At 31.8% G+C, this 23004-nt stretch overlaps 1 protein-coding gene across 18 annotated transcripts in view; it reads left to right on the forward strand.

The window, feature by feature from the left end:
- MIPOL1 (mirror-image polydactyly 1) overlaps nt 1–23004 on the forward strand; it is a 567089-nt gene that overhangs the window by 119517 nt on the left and 424568 nt on the right. For all 18 annotated transcript variants that reach the window (XM_069082287.1, XM_069082288.1, XM_069082277.1 and 15 more), the window contains 3 exons: nt 2388–2619; nt 4631–4766; nt 6846–6951. In XM_069082287.1, coding sequence (XP_068938388.1) covers nt 2480–2619; nt 4631–4766; nt 6846–6951 — 382 coding nt within the window. In that variant the 5' untranslated portion in view covers nt 2388–2479. The remainder of the gene's footprint in view (nt 1–2387; nt 2620–4630; nt 4767–6845; nt 6952–23004) is intronic.

Raw genomic sequence — 23004 nt, forward strand, 5'->3', positions numbered from 1 at the left:
CATTCTTTATCAAGCAGAGTGCCATGAGTGAGTGAATCAAAGAGTATAGGAAAAAGGAATGATGTACAGTAAGTCCAGAAAGATAGGGACAAAGTTTTGAAAGACATTAAAAATGAACATGAATTTATATTTTATCCCAGAGAAAACAGGGAGCTACTGGAGTTTATTTTTGAGTAGGAGTGTGGTACAGTTAGATGTGCATTTGTTGGAAATAATTTGACAAGTCTATGGAGGATTTGATGTTGGAGAGACCTGAGGTAGGATACCAGCTAGAAGGCCATTGCATTGGTTTGAGTGAGGGAACATAATAGTTTCAATTATGATGGTTGGTTATGTGAGTAGAGAAAAGGTGAAAGATATTATTGATAAAGAAAATACAGTATTTGTCAAATGATTGAAAAATGGAATGATCCAGACTATGTTATTGAGGATAATGCCAAGATTATGAACCTGAGATAATAGGGTATTCTTGACAAAAATAAGAAAGTTTGAAAGACAGGAGGAGCTGGGGGGAAATGAGTTTCTGTTTTGGTCATATTGATTTTCAGGTGTGTCCAGGACATCCAATTTGAAAAATTCAACAAGCATTTATTGATGTAGAACTGTTTAATAGTGAGACTGGGGTTAGATACATAAATTTGTCAGTTATCTGCAGAGAGACAGTCATGGAAGCAGATGGAGGTATCAAGAGAGATAGTGCAGAGAGAGAAGGAGGCTCCAGACAGTTTTGGAAGCATGACATGGATGAGTGATCAGCAAAGGTGGCTTCTTGATCTCTCTAGGCCTGAGTTTTAAAATGAGTGAGTTGGACTAAATGATCTCTAAGGTCTCTTCTAGTTCTAAGTTCTATGACCCTTTAAGGATGTTTTTAGACAAAGAAAATTGCAACTTGAATATAGGCCATTTTTATTTATATGACTTTGTTAGGCACGCATGATTCGCAGGGTTTATAGTTGTATTTTATAGTATATTTTTATAGAAATTAATTATATAATTATATTTCAATGATAACTTACTTGTTTTAAGAATAATCTTCAGTTAAATAAGTACTTCAGTGAAATAAACTCTGATTATATGCTGCTGGTGTCAAGTTGTGTGGGACATAGAAGAAAATGAAAATCTTGTGGGTACAGAAGAGTTGGTGGTACTCTTGTAATAGAACAAAAAACAGTTTTCAGATTTATGACTTCTGGAACTGCAATTTATAACAGATTTTGATATAGATATGTCATAACATTTAATTAGGGTCATGAAATTCTATTTCCCTTTCACTGAATACTCTGAAATTAAAAGTAATTTAAAAAATTTATCTTCTCATTTAACTTTGTATTTCCAGCTGAAATGTACATTTCAAGAGCAACACCATAAGGAAGTTACACAGATACACCTTCCTAGATTGGCTTTCTTTGATTCACTTTACACAGAAAGTTTTTTTACTCAGGGAAATTTTTTCTTATAATTCTCTTAAAAATGACTTGCATTGTTATTTTGATATTTGTTTCTCCCCTACAAGATTTCTAATAAGCTCCTTGAAGGCAATGTCAATTATATTTGTATCATCTATAGTTCTAAAATAGTGCTTTAAAATCTTGTTGAAATAGTGTTGAACACATGAAAATTATAATGTTAGCTTACATTTATTTCAGTATGTTCTTATTGGGAGATTCCCCAGTGAGAGATATTATTCTTTGCATATAAGACTGGAATTCTGTTTACAAGTTTTCCTCAACCTCCTTTTATCCCACAGCTCTGCTATTGCAGGAATTAGAAAAGTTTTAGCCACCTTTTGAAAGCCAAAAATAATTTGTATTAGAATCACATAAGCTATCATTGCAGTCAGCACTTATACATGTTTATTTAATTTGCTGATGGAAATGTTTACTTTTTGATTTTTATATTTATGGTGAACTTCCAAGAATTTAACATTAAATCCTTAGATAATGCCTATAATATAGTTAATATCTACTGAGTAGCTAGGCAAAAAAAAAAAAGTGAGTTACCTTCTTTAATATAAAGCAAGGAGAAAAGTTCACATTTCCTGACTTAAAATCCCCTGCTTACTAGTCCTTATGTTTGTGAATTTTAAAAAGGGATTATGTATTACTTGTTATTATTACATATTACTATTATGTATTACTTCATCTGACCAACAAAAGGAAAAACTGGGAAAGAAGAAATGCTCTCAAAATGTTCTCCCTAACCATTTATTCATGGAATTGAATATTAGTTGCGACCATTACAGGATAGACTTGCCTACTTAGTAGCAGTATTATCATAAACAAGCATTGTATGCAAAGCTGAAAGAGTTTCTCTAAAAATAAGATGAATTCATTTTTTCAATCATAAAATCAAATTGTATTTTTAATTTAAATATTTTAAATATACAGATGTAGTCCAAAGTTACCATGAACAAGAGACTATATTGAAAAACAAAAATTCACAACTGGATGACCAACTTGTTAGCAATTCTTCTGGATGCATGCAACATGAACATAATGAACTAGTAAAACAGACCACGTTTGAGGAGACAGAACTTATGATGGATAACCCAAGGAGCTTTCAGATCACTGACTTCTACCCAGAGGATGATACTACCTACTCTACTCCTGAAAAATCCAAGTGAGTATTAAATGCTTTACATTTAAGATCAGAAGGCAAGAATGGGGAGAAATGCATACTCTGTTCAATTTGGGTTATATTTCTATGATTGCAATTTTTATTTATATAATTGAATTTAGGGTCTCTGGAATGGTATTCTGTCATTTCAGTTCCCTGCTGTTGAATGTTAGTGAGGCATAATGGGTTCCAATTCCTTGGTGTCAAGAATACCTAAATTTACATTGTGCTTCAGATACTTTCTAGCAGGCAACATGCTTATACTTTGATGCTCAGTTCCTTAATTTGTAAAATGAAGGTACTTGTAGACCCTTATAGGGTATAACAACCTTATAGGATTGTTATGAGGATCAAATGAGGTAATATAGATAAAATTCTTTGCAAACATTAAAAAATTATATACATATGAGGCATCATTAGATTTTTTTCCTTAGAAGAAATCAGTGTGAATCAAGATGTATATCTACAGAATGGATTCTAAATCCCCCCCACCCCAGTCCAGCATCTGTATAATCTAGACAAATGGTTTAAGTTCATTGGTGGATTCATTGATTTTGCCTTCATTGGCAAGTTTCCCTTCCCAGGATGAGTTGAGGGACAAAGAGGTTGAATTATTGGGAAGGGCTTTGTTTTTTAATGATAAAAAGATGATAAAACTATCTTTCATTATAATTGTTTTGATAGGGAGTTTATTTGAAGGAAAGCGTATTCTTTGATTTATTTCATAGTGAATTCAGGCTCTTGGATGAAGGTGAAAGGATGCTTTCATCCCATCCCTGTAAAGGAAGATTGTAGGCCTTCACTAGAGGCTTATGATGAGGCTCCTAGAGAGGAGGGATTTTTAGCTGGTGGGACTGAAAACACTGAATTTGTGGTTCTATCAGATGAGCCCTGGGATGGGATTGCACATAAGAGGCATTCACATTCTTTTTTTTTTTTTTTTTTTTTTTGCCTTTTGGAGGGCACTTGGGGTTAAGTAACTTGCCCAAGGTTACACGGCTAGTTTTTTTTTTTTAATGTGTGTGTGTGTGTGTGTGTGTGTGTGTGTGTGTGTGTGTTAAGTGTCTGAGGCCGGAACCAAACTTGGGTCCTCCTGACTCCAGGGCCAGTGCTTTACTCACTGTGCCACCTAGCCACCCCGGCATTCACATTCTTAGTTACTTTTGTTCATATGGTCCGAATCTATGAAGGGGACCATTGTTACTGTTGGACATTATCATCTAGTCACTGAACCTGATGTTTCTGGTACTACTCCTGACCTTCACAATTATTCCAGAAAATTTTTATAAATTCCTCATGAAATCATTTTCCAACCATTTTAAAGTGATTGTTTACATTGTTATATATTTTATTTATTTTAAGATCCTTATTTTTAGGGCTATTTTGAGATTATTTTGAAAAGTCTCCTGGAAAATTTTTAGAAACTTGTCACTAAGGGATGGGATATAGTAGGATCTTGGTTAGACTGCTATGGCTATTGCAGCTTTTGTGGCCACAGCCCATTCTCTGTCCCAGCCCTTGGTTTAGTCCCATGTGGCAGGCAAGCCTGAGGTTTGAATTATAAAAGGATTGGTCTGGGGCCAGTGAATATTGTCATAAATATTTTCCTTTGATGGAACTACATATAGCTTACTTTCTTCATTTTCTAGCTTAGTAACTACTGAAGGAGAATTATGTTTTATGTCCTTTTCCTTTCTTGTATCATGCATTTTATATTTCAATTATTATTAAAGTCATTTTAATTTGATTTTTGTATTATACCAGTGACTAGTACATTTTAAAGAACAGTAACAACAAAACCTTGAACCTCCTGGTTAAACCAAATTTATACTTAGTCTACAATAAATATCTATAGGAGAAGTTCATAGCTAATATAAATTTATTAGAAAGCTTTATATCTTTTTAATTATTTGATCAGATGCTTCCATCATTAGAAAAGTTAAAACCTTTATATTATATTCTTTATTATGATAATGATAATCATGCATCTTTTGACTTCTTTGTTTCCTTGCAGTATTATAGAACATAGAAGCAGTGATCTATTCTGTGATTTTATGGCACGTTGTCAAACTACAGAAAATGTAGATAAAGACAAGACTATATCACTCCTTCTAAAAGAATTGAACATTCTCAGGACAAGCAATAAAAAGGTACATTATAGGTAGTATGATAACTGTATAACATGCTTTTAACTGCTAACTTACTGTCTGTCTTTTTACCCCTTATAATTTAATTTTATTGTTTGTTTTAGTTTAGCACTTTTATGTATAGCTTTACTTTTTGGTTTGTTAGTATGTTTAAGTTAAAAAATTGGCTAAGGGGATTTTTTTTTGGTATCTTTTGTGTCTTTCCAGCCATTGATATCATACCTCTCATAAAGATATAAAGTACTCTGAACATGAAATTAAAAAAAAAATCATTGATATAGTACTGTGCTTCTTTCAGAACTGTACAATGTAAGAAGTACAAAAACTAGTTTCAAATTACTTTTTATAAAGTATTTTTTTCTTTTTTATTAGTTTCTGCCCTGTTTTTTACCTCTCTAATATTTGTAATTGGGCTTTAATATATTGAGATTTGTTTTTCTTTAGGCAATTTCATTGTTCCCAAATTAAAGGAAATTATCATGTTGTTTTGCCACATTTTTTGAATCTTATGCCAGTTTTATCCCTTTGACCATATGTCTTTCCCAATCTTATTTATCACTCCTACACTTTCTTTATATTCTAATATTTCTGTTATACTTAATCATTTTTATTTTGTTGTGTCATTCATGTCTTTTATCAGGCCAATGACATTTCTGATCTGTGGATCTATATTATTTTACTTTCATAGAGCCCACTTATAAAGTACTATGGCAAACAAAATTTCAATTTACATTTTTTCTTATATTCAGCATCACTTTTTAATGGACTTGTGATTTCATTGATATAGAGAGTTCCTAGTGAGGAATATCAGTGAAGACCTGTAATTACTCTGAAATTTAGAGTGTTAGAAAATTGTTTAGAGCCACTAATAAATCAGGTGACTTACCCAGGGTCACACGGCCACTGTATCAGAAGTGGGATTTCAGCCTTGATCTTCCTGACCCTGATGGTAGCTCCTTATTCATTACTCCATGCTGCCTCTCAGCATGATTAGGATTAGTCATGCATGTTTTAGAATACTGTATTCTGTTTATGTCTTTTTAACCTGAAGCACATTGTCAGGAAATTTAAGACTTTCTATAAGGAATGGGTTTCATAACCTGAGATACATGGATAGATTTCAAGTAGTCCATGAACTGTATCACATTTTTTTCTGTACTATTTTGAGAACTATATTTTAACATAATTTTTTTCTTTGTAATCCTATTGATTTTATTTTATGCATTTAAAAATATTATACTGAGAAGGGTATCTATAGGCTTCAGTAGACTGCAAGAGGGATCTATGACACAAAAAAATTTACCAAATTCTGTTATAAGAGAACAACAGAACTGATGAAAGTTGAGAAAATAAAAAAACAAAATAAATACTAAGAGAGAATTCAATAAGAGTCTTGAAACATATGGAGCAATTTTATAGGAGGGAGAGAGAGAAAAGCTCATTCTTTGAGTCAATCTACAAATATTTATTGTATGTCTGCTATGTAGCAGGCATTGTGCTAGTATTTCCACTTGGGACAGGACAAGAAGATCCTTGAATAGCAGCAGTAAAAGATTAAGATTAGACTTCAGGATTAACGTTATAACTTTTACAGTTATGAGATATTGGAATGAACTAATAAGTGAGGCTGTAAAAGAGTCACTTTCTCATTTGCAAAAATATAGTCAGTACCATAGTTAGTGGATAGTCTTATAAAGGCAGGAAAATGACTTAGATTAGATCCTGAGGTATCTTCAGTTCAGTTAAATAAAACATTTATTAAGTACCTATTATGTTCATGATTCTTTTTGGTTCTTTAGCCAACATGATTCTTAGTGGTACTTATTCATTTTAATGTCATTTTTTGCCTTGACAAAAAATTTCAAAAGATTTTGTTCAGACTTTCTATAATGAATATAAAAAACTTTTGATTAATATTGAAGTGTGATAAAATCTTTGTGATATATTTTATGATCTTCTTTAGAAAAAACATACATGATTTTTTAATACATTTGAGAGAAAATATAAAGTTTTGCTTTGGAGTTGGTTATCTATGTCCTGAAAGCTAATCAGATAAGAAACTTCATTTCAACATGTTTTCAGCTTCAAGAAAAACTGACTCAGGAAAGTAAAGAAGTGAAGACATTAAAGCTTGAGCTGGAACTCCTGGAGAGAGCAACAGAAGCTAAAATCGCAGAAAAAACAGCAGGTATAGTAAATAAGTATTTGACAGTTGGCCATATGGATCATACTTCAGGATGTTATATGACGTGGCTCCGTGAGTGTTAGCTTGTTTGCTGAAGGAGGGCAGATTGGACGATGGAGCTTTTTTTTTTTTTTTGCTGTTTAGAGTTGCTTAGAAAATAGGTGGCTTTAACATCCTGGTACTGGTATTAGTGAGAGCTTTACCTGTATTCATACTGATTTGGGCATTAAATGCATTGTTAACACCATGTCAATCCAATCACAAAAAGGTTGTTTGTTTTGTTGGAAAGGCCTGAACAAACAAGGCGAAATAATGATTACCAGTGCCTCTACCTTTCAACCAGCAGTTCAAATACCGTTTATTGTTTTAGCATGTTCAGAGAAATATTTCTCCTTTGTATGGAGATAGTCACAATCACTGCCAAATGAAACCTTTTCTTGATCAAAAATTTTTCTGTAATCTGATGAAGTGTATGAGAAAGAAGGAGATAATGCTTTTCTAAAAGAAGTTTAAAATGTGATTGTAAAAGTGAAAGGTTATGACTGGAAATTATTGCTTTAAAGGAGTTGGTGCATAACTTCATTAAGTAGGTCCATACAAGGAGATATTTTTAAAAAATGATATATGATTTAAAGAGAATTTTTTAAAAACTTACTGTAACATTTAGATAATCCTACAAAGTTATAAAGCTTTTTCATACAAGTACATAAATACATAGACTTTAAGAACTGGAAGGCAAATTATATTGTTTAGGCTATCATTCTCATTTTAATTAGAATGTCTCTAACAGTGATTATAAAAAGACCACAAGAATATAATTTTTTGTATTGTAGGTAATTCTCAATCTAATTTGGGCACATAGTGTAGGATTGCATTACTTAGTATCATTTTATAGGTAAGAAGAATATCTTGCTTATAAAATATTGCTAAAAAAGGAAATATCACTAGGAAAATAAAACAAAGAGGACTATAAGTAAATTCTCCAGCTGAATACCAGATGGTTGGCTTTTCCCTTAATGTCAAACTCCCATGAATTTGATTTTTCATCTTATGATGGGAATATGGGAATTACACATATAAAAAAATAACTATGTTATTGTCAAAAATGAGGGGTTTAAAATATGGTTACAAACGAATTTCTTGGCACTCTGTCCCCCAATCATTTATGCAAATAATTTTGATTTTATTCCAAGCCATATGTTTATTTTGAGATGTTGTTTATCCCTGTGTATGTGTTATGGAAGTAACAATAATAACTCACATTTATATAGTGCTTTAACATTTACAAAATGCTTTCCTCACAACAATCCTCATTATCACCCTTTTGACAGATGAGGAAATTAAATCCCAAAGAGTTTAAATAATTTGCCATGGTTTACATAATTAATATGGCTACAACTTGAATCTAAGTTTTCTGCCTCCAAAACTAGTATTCTTTCTGTTACACCATTCTATCTGAAAATTATGGAAAATTGCTGTTTCTACCTAGTATTTGGTAGAACTAAAAGCCAACATTCCACAGATAGAACAAAAACTCAACAGGTGATAATTACCTGGCATATGCCGTTTAACTAAGAATAGGTATTTTATCCAAATTGATTAATGCACAGTTATTTATATGAGGAACCAGGGCTGAGTTAAAGCCTAAATTGTTTTGTCTGTTGCAAAATGCTGAAATATTTAGATTTGGTTTTGAGTTAGTGCATGATTTTTACAAATCATCTTAAATAATATATCAGAATTAAATATTAATTAATATTAATGAAATTAAAAAAGTTTAAAAAGATTTTCATACACTCTCTGACTCTCAATTGATATTGTATAAATAAAAAAGCCACCTTAGGAAAAATACATTTTAATTAATTTTCTTATTACTCTCTTTTTAGAAAAGTGAAAGCAAAATCAAGTTTTAAAATATGAAAAACACTTTTCTAAAGTATATATCCATGCAAATTTATTTTCATGCATATAGCTTCTCTGAGTCTGATAAAAATGAGAATGTTCTACTTAAAATGTGAGAGAGTATTGTACAGTCTACCCGAAGTAGAGAGTAATAAAATCCTCAAGAAAGCCTTGAGGCTTTCTTCAGTGGCTCAAGAAGTTCAATAAAACTGATCCTCAAATGAACTTTTGAACCTTTACATATTGTCCAATTACAAACTACCTTATACTATCTCTGTCATTTGCCTGTGTGTAAAACTATTGCATTTTTTCCATGTGTCAGGATTTTGAAAAGGAAAGAGAAAAAGCACTGTAAGATGGTGATTGAGTTATAACTCATATTTTCTTTCACTAGTACATGAGATAGTGATTGAATCTATAAAGATGGATGTTTTTGTTCATATTGCTTAGTTTTTTTTCTGCCATACTAAGAAACTAGCTTCAGAAAAGCACATCATAAACACATGTATGCACATTTATAAAATAAAAATGTTGTGGGGTTTTTTTTTTTGGAGTATATAAATACATTACAAACTAACCTACCTCACCAGGAATGGAAAATGTGTTGAAATAAAATCTCATGTAAAAGAAAGAGCAAGAATTGTAAAACCAAAATTCTTTGACTATTCATTCCTAGGGCCTTGCAGGTATCATAATTGTTAAAAAAAATTAAAATTAAAATATTGATGAAAATAATAAATATAATATTTTGGTTATTTTTTTGCCCGTGTTTTGATCTTAAAGTACCTTAGCCCTGTATTCCTTACTCTATGTATCTTATAGTACCTTAGCCTTTTATGTGTAGGACAGAAAATGTCAAAACTTTATGAAATTTGTAATGTTGAGATTGTGAAATCTTGCCTTGCTCTCCTGTGCAAGAGTTCTCAAATCAAACCCTTATATATTATCTTTGTATTTATTTGCATTATGGTAGTAATATGCAATAGAAATTTATTAAAATTAAGTAGACATTTTTAAGCACCTCTTATGAATTCTGTTGCATGTTAGGAATACAAAGACAAAAACCCAAACCAGAAAATACTTCTTTCCCTCAAGGAGTTATGTTCCACTGGATTACATACTTGTCTTTTTTCCTATTTAGGAGCTTTCCCCATGAAGTATGGACATATAGGATGGTGCCACATCATAAAAGTTTTTAAATGCCAAATTTTCATAGTAGAGGCTGTGGGGAACCATTGAAGATTTTTGAGATAGCAATGCCATAATCAGACCTGTGTTTTGGGACAATTTTGTTTTGTTTTTGGAGGATAGATTCAAGAGAGGAAAGACTAGAAGCAAGGAGAATATTTAGAGGTTTATTTCAGTGGTCCAGTTGAATAGTATTGTGAGTGAAGAGAAAGAGAAGGATGTGAGCAATGTTTGAGGTAGAATTGAGAAGACATGGATGAGAGAGAGAGAGAGAGAAAGAGAGACAGAGACAGAGAGAGACAGAGAGAGAGAGACAGAGACAGAGACAGAGACAGAGAGAGAGAGAGAAATTGAGATTCAGTACAATGTGTGTTAACCACTTGCTTATCCATAAAGCACTCTGCTAGATGCTAGCAGTAAAAGACAAGGCAAAAAAGAGTGTCTGACCTCAAACTGCTTTTATGACTCTCACATATAAACCCAAGTAACCGGGATCATTGTGGCAATCTTAAGAGAAACAGTTTGGAATAAAGACAGGATTAGGGAACAATATAGTAAATTTCATTTTGAATGACTTTGAGTGAATTTTATGACTATGGTAAGTTTGAGATGTTTGTGGGACTTCTAGATGAAGATGTTGGCAATACAGCACTGAAATTCAAGAAAAGTAATGTCTGTACATATAGATCTGGAAATCAGCTCCATAGAGATGATATTCAAACATGTGGGAACTTGTTAAACCATAATGATAGATTGTATGTGTGTATGATATATGTATGTATATATGTTTATGTGTATGCATACATGTACATGGACATATATAAAATAGAGAGCAAGGAGAAACCCTTGGGGGATACTCCTAGTTAGTATATGGGAGATTGGTGAGGTGATTCATGGTGATGATTCAGGAAAAAAAGACTCAGAAGGAATATTTAGAAAAGAGGAGTGGTTAGATATGGAGCAGAAAAAAAGAGGATTCTTCTGCAAGGAAATAGTAGCTGGTATTGTCAAAAACCTGTCAGGAGGGCAAGAAGGCTGAGGACTGGTTAAAGGCATAGGTTTACCAATTTAAATTTTTTTGTTAATCTTGGAGAGAATAAATTTCAACTAGATGGCCAGACCTGAGAAGTAGTTGAGAGGTGAGAGTACAGACAATGAGTATAGCTATCTTTGTCAGAAGTTTTACTGAAGGAGATGGGAGAGGGAAAGAAGGAGTTGGGGGGGTGAGAGCGAGCAAGCGAGAGAGAGAGAGAGAGAGAGAGAGAGAGAGAGAGAGAGAGAGAGAGAAATGAAGGGAGGGGTATGGAAAGAGAGAGCTTAGGATCAGAGGTTTGACCTAAAGTTGACTTGAGCAAAGAAAATGGCCAACTCTTTCTGTGAGACTAGAAGAAGGGAATAGAGTTGTAGGACAGGGGAATGTGAAAGCCCAGGACAATGGTTTAAATTTTTTTCAGTAAAATAAGAGAGGTTGGAGTGATGGCAAAATGAACCAAGGAAGAATAACAGCATTATTATTCATCAATGAAGACGTCTTCCATCAGTGCTCATCAGCATGAAGTTATAGAGAAGGTTGATAATGAGACAGTTGAACTGGTAATTTATGCGGTCAATAATAGGAATGGACTGAAAGTAAAACCAGAGTTGAAGTAATCAACTAGGGTGGCAGAATAAGAAATATAGAATGATCAGAGTTCTCAATGAAAATATAAAACATGTATACAAATAATTATAATACAAGTTACCAAGTTGAGTATCAGAGATATTTCAGAGGAGAGAAATGAACAGGTTTTCCATATAAGCTAACATTTCAGCATTTTAATCCTGGCTGATATAGATTATTCTTCATTCCCAAATTCTGCTCATCCTGTTGATTTTTACCCAATGTGAGCTAGTTGGTGTTACTTCTTTTTGCCCTTTCCTCGCTCATCAGATCTCAGTATTACCATAAGATTGCAGAGATCCTCTTTTTCTTTCTAAGAATTAAGTGTGATCAAAATAATCTGTTCATTATATTAGTTTGCCAGCAAAAGTGGAAAGATTATCTAATGCAGCAATTTCTTCTTCTTCTTCTTCTTCTTCTTCTTCTTCTTCTTCTTCTTCTTCTTCTTCTTCTTCTTCTTCTTCTTCTTCATCTCCTCATTCTCCTCCTCCTCCTTCTTTTTCCTTTTTTCCTCCTCCGTCCTCTTCCTTCTCTTTCCCCTTTCTCTTCCCCTCTTCCTCCCCACCTCCTCTCCCTCTTCCTTCTCTCTCTCCCCCCTCCTCTTATCTCCTTTCCCCAATTAGAGAGGTGAAGTGGTCCAAGGTTGCACGATTAATACTAATACTAATTAGTACTTAGATTTGAAACAAGTAGCTTGACTCCTATCCGAGGATTCTTTCTACTATAGGTCTTCTTGTACCATTGCAGTATATGATTTTCCCAAGTTCAGACATGGAGTAGATGCCCCCCCCCAACATACATACACATATACATATGTGTTTCTATATGTATGTATTTATGTGTGTGTTTGTATATACATATACACACATATACATGTGTATAAATATCTCATTACAGCATAATTTGGGGTCATAGATACATATGTGTATGTATGTGTATATATATATATATATCTTATATATACATATAAGACCCCAGATTATTCTGTAATGCTATATATGTGTGTGTATCAGTAGTGGGATGTGGGTGGGTATATGTGTTTCATCATCTTTTTCCTTTCTTCTCTGGTTTGATATATGGAAGAGGAAGTAGTAATTAGGACAATTAGGAAGTAGCCTTGTGCCTTGTTCCATGCATATTGGTTGCTTTAAATTCTTGCTATTTTCCCCTTAATTTCAAACACTGCTAATATTTGATTAATATAATCATAGCATGTATGTATGCCATCCTGTGATTTTGTCAAAAAATATCTTTAGGTCAATTTGAAATTTCTTTAATTGTTGGGTTCTTTAACTTTTTTCTCTTTTAGCTTCTAATTCCAAAATCATTGTAATGTCATTATTTGTATGCTCTCAGAATAAGTGGTAGAATATACAGTTCTTATTTCCAACTGGAAATAAGTGGAATAGAAGTGCCATTAATGATTCCTATCATAGCAGAGCTAACTTTTAGAGAATATAAACATAATAGAAAGCATCAAATGAGCAAATGATCAACATGATAGAGATTTACTTTCTAAATGGAAAACCTCTGGAGCCCATAAATGTGTAGTTAAATAATCTGAAAAATATAAAAATTAATTTACAAAATCATAATGTAATTTCCATTAAATTTGTGGAGATTATAAAGGCAATAGCATCCTAAAGATATGAAGTATATATAGTACTTGCCTGGCTTGAAATATGTGCTAGTTATTGTAATCTGAATAGACAATCTAAATATGAAATTGTGAGCAAATACTTCAAGGGGAAAAAGCACAGTGAACCTTTCATTGTGATTCTCATTTTTTTCCAATATAAAAATGTAAGGAAATAGTGAGTTAAAGTAAGGTTTTTTGAGGTGTTATCAAAAAAAGAAGAAGCCGTGTCAATTTGTGTGAGTTTCTTCTAAGGAGCTAAATTATTTGAAAATTGCTATTGTTTTTTTTTTTCAGGCTTTCAGGATACTATTTGATTGATTACTATTTCTCTATACTGAAAATATATTAGTCTTCTAAAAAGAGTTAATAAAGCTTCTAAAAGTATCTATGTGCCTCCTAGTGTCTATAACAGGACTGAGATATGGCTTTATTTGTCAGTGCAAAAGGTATTAGTTATGCATTGACTCACAAATTATAGAGATGAACAACTATTTTAAATGATGGTTGGCAGGTTATTACATTTGAACCATTATGCAATCCCTTAGAAACTGGTAGATAAAATTGTCTGGTTTTTATGATTTATGTCACTGTGTCTTTCCCCAAAAATAAAATAATTAAGTGTGAAGCACAAACATGTCTATATTCCTTTATATAAATCAGATAGTCTCTGTTTTCACTTTCCCCTCTAAAATTTTGTTAATTATCCAATTCTAGGAATGTAAGAATAGTGTCTCATTATTATACCACTTAATATGTTTTGATTTAGTTCAGAACAATATACTCTTAAATATGTCTGTATAGACACACACATGTATATACACACACCCACATATTTAAGTGGAAACCTCTGAGATTTTAGTTCCTCAAATGTCACTTGCTTTCACCTCTTTAATGATAAATTTTATCTTCGTCATAATAATAACAAATTTAAGTAATGCTTTAACATTTACAAAATACTGTACTTATATCCCTTCACTTCTAATGATTGATTGAGGTTCACACACACATATACATCTTTAGTTAATTATTTCATTTATCCTGAACACCTTTAGTTACATAAATTACAACTTAATTTCAAGGTAATTTATCTTAATTTTATTTATTTTGTTATGTAGTAGTGTTTAGTACAATGCCTGACACATAGTAGGTATTATATTAATGCTTATTCTTTCCTCTGGGTCCTTTCCCTACATTTCCCCTATGATGCAGGTACTATTTAGATTTTCATATAATATTTATTGATTCATGGTTAAAGAGTCTCTTTTACACCTTAATGTAGTGGTAAGCTATATTTCAGGTTTTTTTTTTTAAAAGCTTACTTTTCCATTTCCTGAAAAGCTCACTTCAGATTCCCTGCTCTAGATGTTAGTTATTTTTTCCTCCTTCCATGTCATCCATTAAAGATTAGCTGAGGAAGGTTGAAGCATGAAGAGATTATGAATGACAGAACAACTCCTGTGGAATAATAATCAGTTTTTGGTATTTAATGCTGTTTGACTTTTGCAGACACATTTCTTATTAACCTTTGGTACAAAGAGAAATCCAGGTTCCTGATATCTCATGGAGAAGATGAATTTGAGATCCTCTTCCAATTAAACTGAAATAAGGCCAATATTGGGCTTTAGCCAAAATAACTTCATAGTCCCCAATTCTTGTTTATAAACTACACACACACACACACACACACACACACACACACAGTTTATAAGCTATATATATATAGTTTGTAAACTATACACACACACACACACACACACATATATATTGTATATATGTATGAACATTTAATTGGTAGCATGTATACAAAAATCTCATACATATACGATATCTGCCTAAATTTCAAGTAGTATTCATTGTTACATATATTAATTACTATTCTTATTATATATTGTTCATTATGAAATCCATTATTTCTCTATTTCTTCACAGATCTGATTTTGAACCTTTGATATTTAATGTTACTTCTAAAGATGTTAAGTCTTCAAACAGTTATTAATTTGTTGAAGATTGTTATAAAAAGACAGGAATATTTTGATTAATATCTGTGATACAAGAGAGCAAGGGAAAATCTTCCTCAAATATGTAGTTTAAGTTTATATATTTCAATTTAAGTAAGTATTAAAAGAATGGGCATATAGTTTATATTAAATCAGCATAAAGACTATTGTAGAGCATTGGACAAATTAAAATTTTTATAGTAGAAGTCTACATTTTTCTTATAGCAAAATATTAGTGTTTATTATTCACTCTCAGGTAATTATCATCAAAAAATAAGCTGATCCTAAATGCAGTCCATTTTTTTGGAGGGGATGCATTCTGGACTGCATTTATCATTTTAATTAATTTAATATGGCCAAATAAGCTTAGACTGATCATATGCACTTTTAAATGAGCTAAATTTAGATATTAAAAAAATAAATTTAAAATTACTGTGCCTTTGATGAGGCTAAAAGAGAAGATAACTGGAGCTTTGGAAAAAATCATCTGTTTGCAATTCAACATATTGAAATATCTGATCATTAGAATGTTGTCATTATATTTCTTCCTCAATTCTTGAAATCTGTGAACATGAATTTGGATTAATTATAGCAAGTGCTATATCACATAATGCCTGAACAGAGATGGGGCAATCCTTCAGTCAAACAGGGGAAAAATTTTTTTTCTGGATAAAAACTTAAATATTAATTGAATTTGTTATAGACAGCTACATTCAAATCTTAGAAACTAAGCAGTTTTGCTTTTGAATTTAGTCTAATATTAAGTGGTCACAAGTAATTCATGTAATTGCTGCATTTGAAATTTCAAAGATATACTGCTAACAAAATGTTTCACAAAAAATAATTGAGTCATTTATAAACATTTGTAGGAATCTAACATTTGCGTGTACTTCAGTGTTGTTTTAAATATTATTATTTGTCAAGTAAAACATGATTCTATATATATATATATATCTATAATATAAAACATTGTAGATAGTCTCTATAATCTAAGTAACATGTATTTTAGTATTTTTAAACATGGATTTTTTATTCTGATGCCTGTTTCAAAACTTCCAAGATAGTTTACCTCATTTGTTTTACTTCTAAAATTCATACTAGTGTTTAAAAAATTGAAATAAAGACATTATATGTCTAAATTTGAAAACTGCATATAATCTGATGTCTTACATTAATCTGTAGTGGAAAGAAATTAATATCACTCACATGATTTTTGAAATTTCTTTTTTTCCATTTTAAATTGTGCAACCTCTTTATGTGTAGTTTGTAAAATAGACTGATCCATTTCTGTTTTTTGTTAGTGATCTAATATAGTAATCTAGTAATTTGTTGAAACAAAATTAGCTTTCTAGAAAATGCTATGTTTTGTTTCTTTTAAATAATATACAATAATAATAAACCTTTCTCCAGCATAGTTTTATTAAACTGTAGAAAGAGTGGCATAAAGCATCTTGGTTCATACCTTTTTTGTTTTTACCTTTTGAAAAATGGGAAAAAGATATGAATGAATAGGAAAATTACTTAATACATATATTGTCTTTTGAATATTTATTTATTTATTTTTTAAAAGCAATTGGGGTTAAATAACTTGCCCAAGGTTACACGGACAGTTTTTGTGTGTGTGTGTGTGTGGGTGTTAAGTATCTGAGGCCAGAACCAATCCCATGTCCTCCCAACTCTGGGGCCAGCGCTCTTACTCACTGTGCCACCTAGCCACTCCATGAATATTTATTTTTTTAAAGGAGAAAAAAAACCCTACTCCTTGATCAGTTTCATCATATGTCAGTTTCTGGATCTTTCCTTGGAAAAAGGGGGAACCTACCAAAGAAATCCAAAATGAAATCCCAAAACAGCATTCAATATATCGATTCCTCCACTTACGTTACCTGAGAGTAATTTCAAATTACGTTATTGTGTTAGGTTTTCAAAAAAGACAGAAATTATTTGCATATTGCAGAAATATTACACTAAAATTACATATAAATACTATAGCCCCTTTTATTTCTGTAATGAATTTTTAACTAAGAATACTTTTTCTCTTCTGATTTGATTCTTTCTCTTCTTAACACCTTATGGATCAAACTGAAAAGCAAACAAGTAAGCAGACAAACAGGAAACAAACCTTCCTACCTGGGCTGCACTATTAAAGGACTATAATAAACTCATCATTTATATGGAGGGAAATCTTAGATCATAAGAGGTTAAAAAAACCAAAACACTGATCTTGAAATTTAAACATATATGAAAAGAATGCTCATGCTTTAACTTGAAGAGTTGAGTAACAAATTTCAACAAAGAGTTGAAATAATTGTTTTAAAGAAAAATTTTGTGGACAACATACATAGGTATATACTGTCTAGGATTTTACTGGAAATTTTGGAAAAAAATACTCTTATTTTTTCTTTATAGGGAAAATATTCAATCTTATGAAAGATTTCTAAATTTGGAAAAAGTTTTTGTCTCATATTTGTTCATTTGTTGAAAAGCATTAAATTTGGAGAATTAGCAAGTGCAGAAGTAGTTCTGTAAACTGTGACAGTTCTGTTTAATTTTTTAGGGGGGGAGAAATCTTCATATTTATATTGGTTTAGAATATTATAGTACTAGGGGTATTGGGTAGTTATTTGACATGATGACTTAGGTGTTTCAAATCCTAATTATTCTTCCTTTCCTCTTCCATTTGGCTTTATTTCTATTTACTAAGGCAACATTTAGGTTGTCAGCAAATAGATTCTTACTCTCTGAAAATGCTTCGCCCTCCCCCAAAGTTGTGTTGTCTGGACAATCATAAACCAGTGTTTAAACTAGAATAATTTTCAACATGTCTCTTTGCTACTATATTTTAAAGGTAGTTTTAAAAGTGTGTGAGATGGGTTTGCCAAAAATTAAAAAAAATTTGCTTTTACTAAGAAAATATGTACTCTACTTTGACTCAGTAAACTCATGCTCATTATAGTTCAGCTTCTTCATATTTACTTTTGTCTGCATTAGAAAACAATTAGCTTACTAAATAAATTTGAGTATTTGGGAAAAAAATCTACCTTGAGTCTCTCTCATTTGATTAAGAATTATAGGATATTTGATAAGCATGTTTAAAAATGGAGATATCCAAATATTATTGTAAACACCCAATGGTTTGTTTTACCTACAATATAAGTATTTTACTTGGTTGGCTTACATAGTAGCTAATAATATTTGTTAATGTAATTTAACTGCTGTGAACCTTTACTGAACAAATATTGAAATTTATACAAGTCAAAGAAAGAGAATCTCTAATGACTTTTGTAAAAGCTTCTATTTAATAGTTAAGGAGAAAAGTTTGTATGACATACCAGATGTAATTAACAGTAGATTTTACATTTAATAAAAAGAAAGAAGCATGCGTATTTGCTTTATTCATTCCATCATAATTTGCATTAGAGCTGTGAGTGTTTAATGAGCAAATTCCAACTAAAATGCTATATTGATTTTCTAGTGAACTTTGTAATAGTCATCCACCTTCAAAAAGCTCAGTGTTTACAATTAAGTTTTCTTTACTAAAAACATAAAATGTTTGAGAGTTACATATTGATCTCCTTAAAAGTACTGAACACTGGAAAAAAAAGATTTCAATGACCTTCATTTCCTATAAAAGTTAAGAAATTATTAATAATGGCTTTAACTGATTGTTCCAATTGTTCTACTACTACAGTTGCGTCCAAGATATAAATGCATTTCTATAATTTAACTATTTCAAACAGATCTTATAACATCTTGCTTTTGTGTAAGTGAAATTTTTGTTAATACAATTTTTCTCCATTCAGGAACTGTCCTTCTAAAATGCAAATTAATAAGACTTTCCCCCAATTCATCTGTTTAAGCACTGAGGATTATATGGTGAATTCAAGAATTTCTCAACTTTGATTTTTTTGCAATTAAAAAAACCACATGTTTCTTTCTTAGATTGGGAATATGGCTGTTTTGGAAGCATCCTCTAGTAAAAAAGATGAGTGACTACCTGTAAGGACACTTAGGTTCAAATTATGGAGGGGGATTCCTGTTCTGGCTGTGATTTCTAGCTCTTTTCCAACAATGAGAGACTGATTTGGGCTCCTGGTCATATGATTTTGGACAAATTAGCTAACATCTCAGAGCTTTAGTTTCCTCATCTATAAAATGAAAGAATTAAACTAAGATGAATTTGTGGTCCTGTCTAGTTCTAATTTTTTATTATTTTAATGGAAGAAATAAATACAAATTTGTCTTTAGGCAATATGATAATTTGTAAGGTCAAATTGAGGATTATATGAAAGGATTCCCTTGTATCTCTTAGCTGTTTGGGTTCTCTTAGCTGAGAACAAATAGAAATTACTAACAGATTATTGTGGACTTCATCCTGGGTATATAGACATAGATATATCTTTTAAAGCAGCCATATACTGCTAATTAACAATGAGTTCTTATATTTATTTATTTTTATTTTCTTAAATTCTCATTGATACATTTTCTTTTTATATTAGGTCTATAATAGAATTGCTCATTGTGAATTAATAGTATATTATGCAATATATAATAGTATATGGCTACTTTAAAAGATATATATCTATAGATACCACATATGTATATGTATACGTATCTATGTCTTTATATATATCCTCCTAAAACTCAGTGAGTCTCCTCTTATAAAAAAATTTCCGAAAGAAAAATGCATTCATAAAAACCAACTAACACATAAACCAAATCTGACAGTTTATGCAATAATTTGTACCCTTCTTATTCAGTGAAGAGAGGGAAGAGCAATTTTACAATTTATCTCTTAGTTCAAAATGGTAATTATAATATTGTGTTGAGTTTTATTTCATTATTCTTTTCATTTACATGATTATAGTCATTGTGAATAAAAGTGACTGAATAAAACACATTACTTACTCTGTTCTAAGCATTGGGGTATAAAGTATGAGAATCCTCATTTTATAATGAACTCACATTTTGTTTTTTTCTTTTATTTTTTAATAATATTTTCCCCAATTATATGTCAAGACAATTTTGAGCATTCATTTTTACAAGATTTTGAGTTACACTTTTTTATCCCTCTTCTCTTCTGAAAATGGTATGCAATTTGATATAGTTTATACATGCACAGTTGTGTAAAATGTATTTTCATATTAGCCACAGTTGTGAAAGAAGAAACAGATCAAAAGGAAAAAGACACAAAAAAGAATAAAGTTAGTAAAAAAAGTATGCTTTGATCTGCATTCAGATTAAATCAATTCTTTATCTAGATGTGGATAGCTTTTTCCTTTGTGAGCCCTTTGTACTTGTCTTAGATCATTGTGTCCTCTGGAAATGTCTCCAGTGTTACTGATCTGTATCTTGCCACTAGACCCAGATGGCTGCTGAGGAGAAAGTGAGGCTGGTCACTTTGCACAGCCCTCCCTCATTTAAATCCAATTCACTTTCAAATCATGGCATCACCTTCCAGATGTCCTGGTCCTCTTCTAGAAGGAAAGACAAACAACAGCCTGTAAGTAGTATGAACTACCCCAAAGGAATGTAAATTTTGATCACTGAAAACTTGCTAGGCATCTTGGGGTTTATAGGCTAGATGTTTTTCTTGAGGATCATGCCTTAAACCCAAATCATTCTGGCTCTCTTGATTGGCCAACAATAGGACCCAGCCCAAGACCTACCTGGTCTTTCTTTGGGCTCTGGTAACTCAGAGTGAATGTAAATAGCAACTCTCTCTGTTTTGGACAAAAACCCCGAGGGTCTTCCCCTGGCAGATATATATGTATATATTTTTGACTAGCAAAAGAGGTCATTCTTTGCCTTCTGTCTTATCTAGCCTTAATCACTGAATGGGCATTGCTTTTATCAGATTGAGACCTGGGAAAGACATTAACTTAAAAAGACCAAGATCTCCCACTGAATTCACAGCCATCTCCAGTTTCCTAATCTATATTTTGCCACTGGGCCCAGATGCCTACTGAAGAGAAAATGATGCTGGTGACTGCTCAGCCCTCTTTCACTCAGATTCAAGTCACTTACAAGTCATGGCATAACCATCCTGATGTTTTCCTGGTTCCGCTCATTTCACTTTTCATTAGTTTGTACAAGTCTTTCCAGTTTTTTTCTGAAATCTGCTGGTTCATCATTTCTTATTGCACAATAGCATTCCATTACATTCATATACCATAGCTTGTTCAGCCATTCCTCAGTTGATGGACATCCCCTCAATTTCTAATATTTGACCATCATATAAAGGACTTCTATAAATATTTTTCACATGTAGGTCCTTTCTCCTTTTTTTATGATCTTTTTAGGCTATAGACCTAGTAGTGGTATTGCTGGATCAAAGGGTATGCACAGTTTTATAGCCCTTTGGGCAAAGTTCCAAATTGTTCTCCAGAATAACTGGATAAGTTCACAACTCTAACAACTGTACATTAGTGTCTCAATTTACCCACATCCTCTCTAACATCTATCATTTTGCTATATTAAGCAATCTGATGGGTGTAAGGTGGTGCTTTAGCGTTGTTTCAATTTGCATTTCTCTAATCAAAAGTGATTTAGAGCACTTCTTCATATGCCTATAGATAGCTTTGAGTTCTTCATCTGAAAACTGCCCGTTCACATTCTTTGACCATATATCAGTTGAGGAATGGCTTGTATTCTTATAAATTTTACTTTTTTCTCTATTATGTTTGAGAAATGAGACCTTAATCAGAGATACTTGCTGTAAAAATTGTTTCCTAGCTTTCTCGTTTCCTCCTAATATTGGTTGCACTGTTGTTGCTGTTTTTTTTTTATAAAACCTTTTTATTTTAATATAATCAAAATTATCTATTTTATATTTTGTAATGCTCCCTCTCTCTCTTGTTTGGTCATGAATTCTTCCTTTCCCCATAGATCTGACAGATAACTATTCTTTGCTCTTTAGTTTCTTATGGGATCATCCTTTATGTATAAATTATGCATACATTTTTATCTTATCTTAGTATATGTTGTGAGATGTTGGTCTATATCTAGTTTATGTCCTATTGTTTTCCAGTTTTCCCAGAAATTTTTATCAGTGAGTTCTTATCCTCAATGCTGAGGTCTTGGGGTTATTCAAACACTAGGTTACTATGATCATTGCCTACTGTGTCTTATGTACCTAATCTGTTCCACTGATCTACCACTTTATCTCTTAGCCAGTACCAAATACTTTTGATGATTACTGCTTTATAATATAGTTTGAGATCTGATATTGCTGTGCCACCTTCCTTTGTATTTTTTTTTTCATCAATTCTCTTGCTATTCTTTATTTCTGCCTGCTTGTAATATTTTCTCCTTAACCTGGGAACTCTGGAATTTGGCTGTAATATTCCTAGGGGTTTTCTTTTTGGGATCTCATTTTCTATTTTACCCACTGGTTCTAGAATATCAGGGCAGTTTTCCTTGATAATTTCTTGAAAGTTGATGTCTAGGCTCTTTTTTTTGATCATGGCTTTCAGGTAGTCCAATTATTTTTTAAATTATCTTTCCTGGATCTGTTTTCCAGGTCAATGGTTTTTCCAATAAGATATTTCACCTTGTCTCCTATTTTTTAATTCTTTTGGTTCTGTTTTATTATATCTTGATTTCTTATAAAGTCATTAGCTTCCCTTCACTCCATTCTAATTTTGAAGGAATTATTTTCTTCAGTATTT

Source organism: Petaurus breviceps, unplaced genomic scaffold (genome assembly GCF_028583685.1).
Source record: "Petaurus breviceps papuanus isolate PSGF00001 unplaced genomic scaffold, PetGlider_PUasm1.0 164, whole genome shotgun sequence".
NCBI lineage: Eukaryota > Metazoa > Chordata > Mammalia > Diprotodontia > Petauridae > Petaurus > Petaurus breviceps.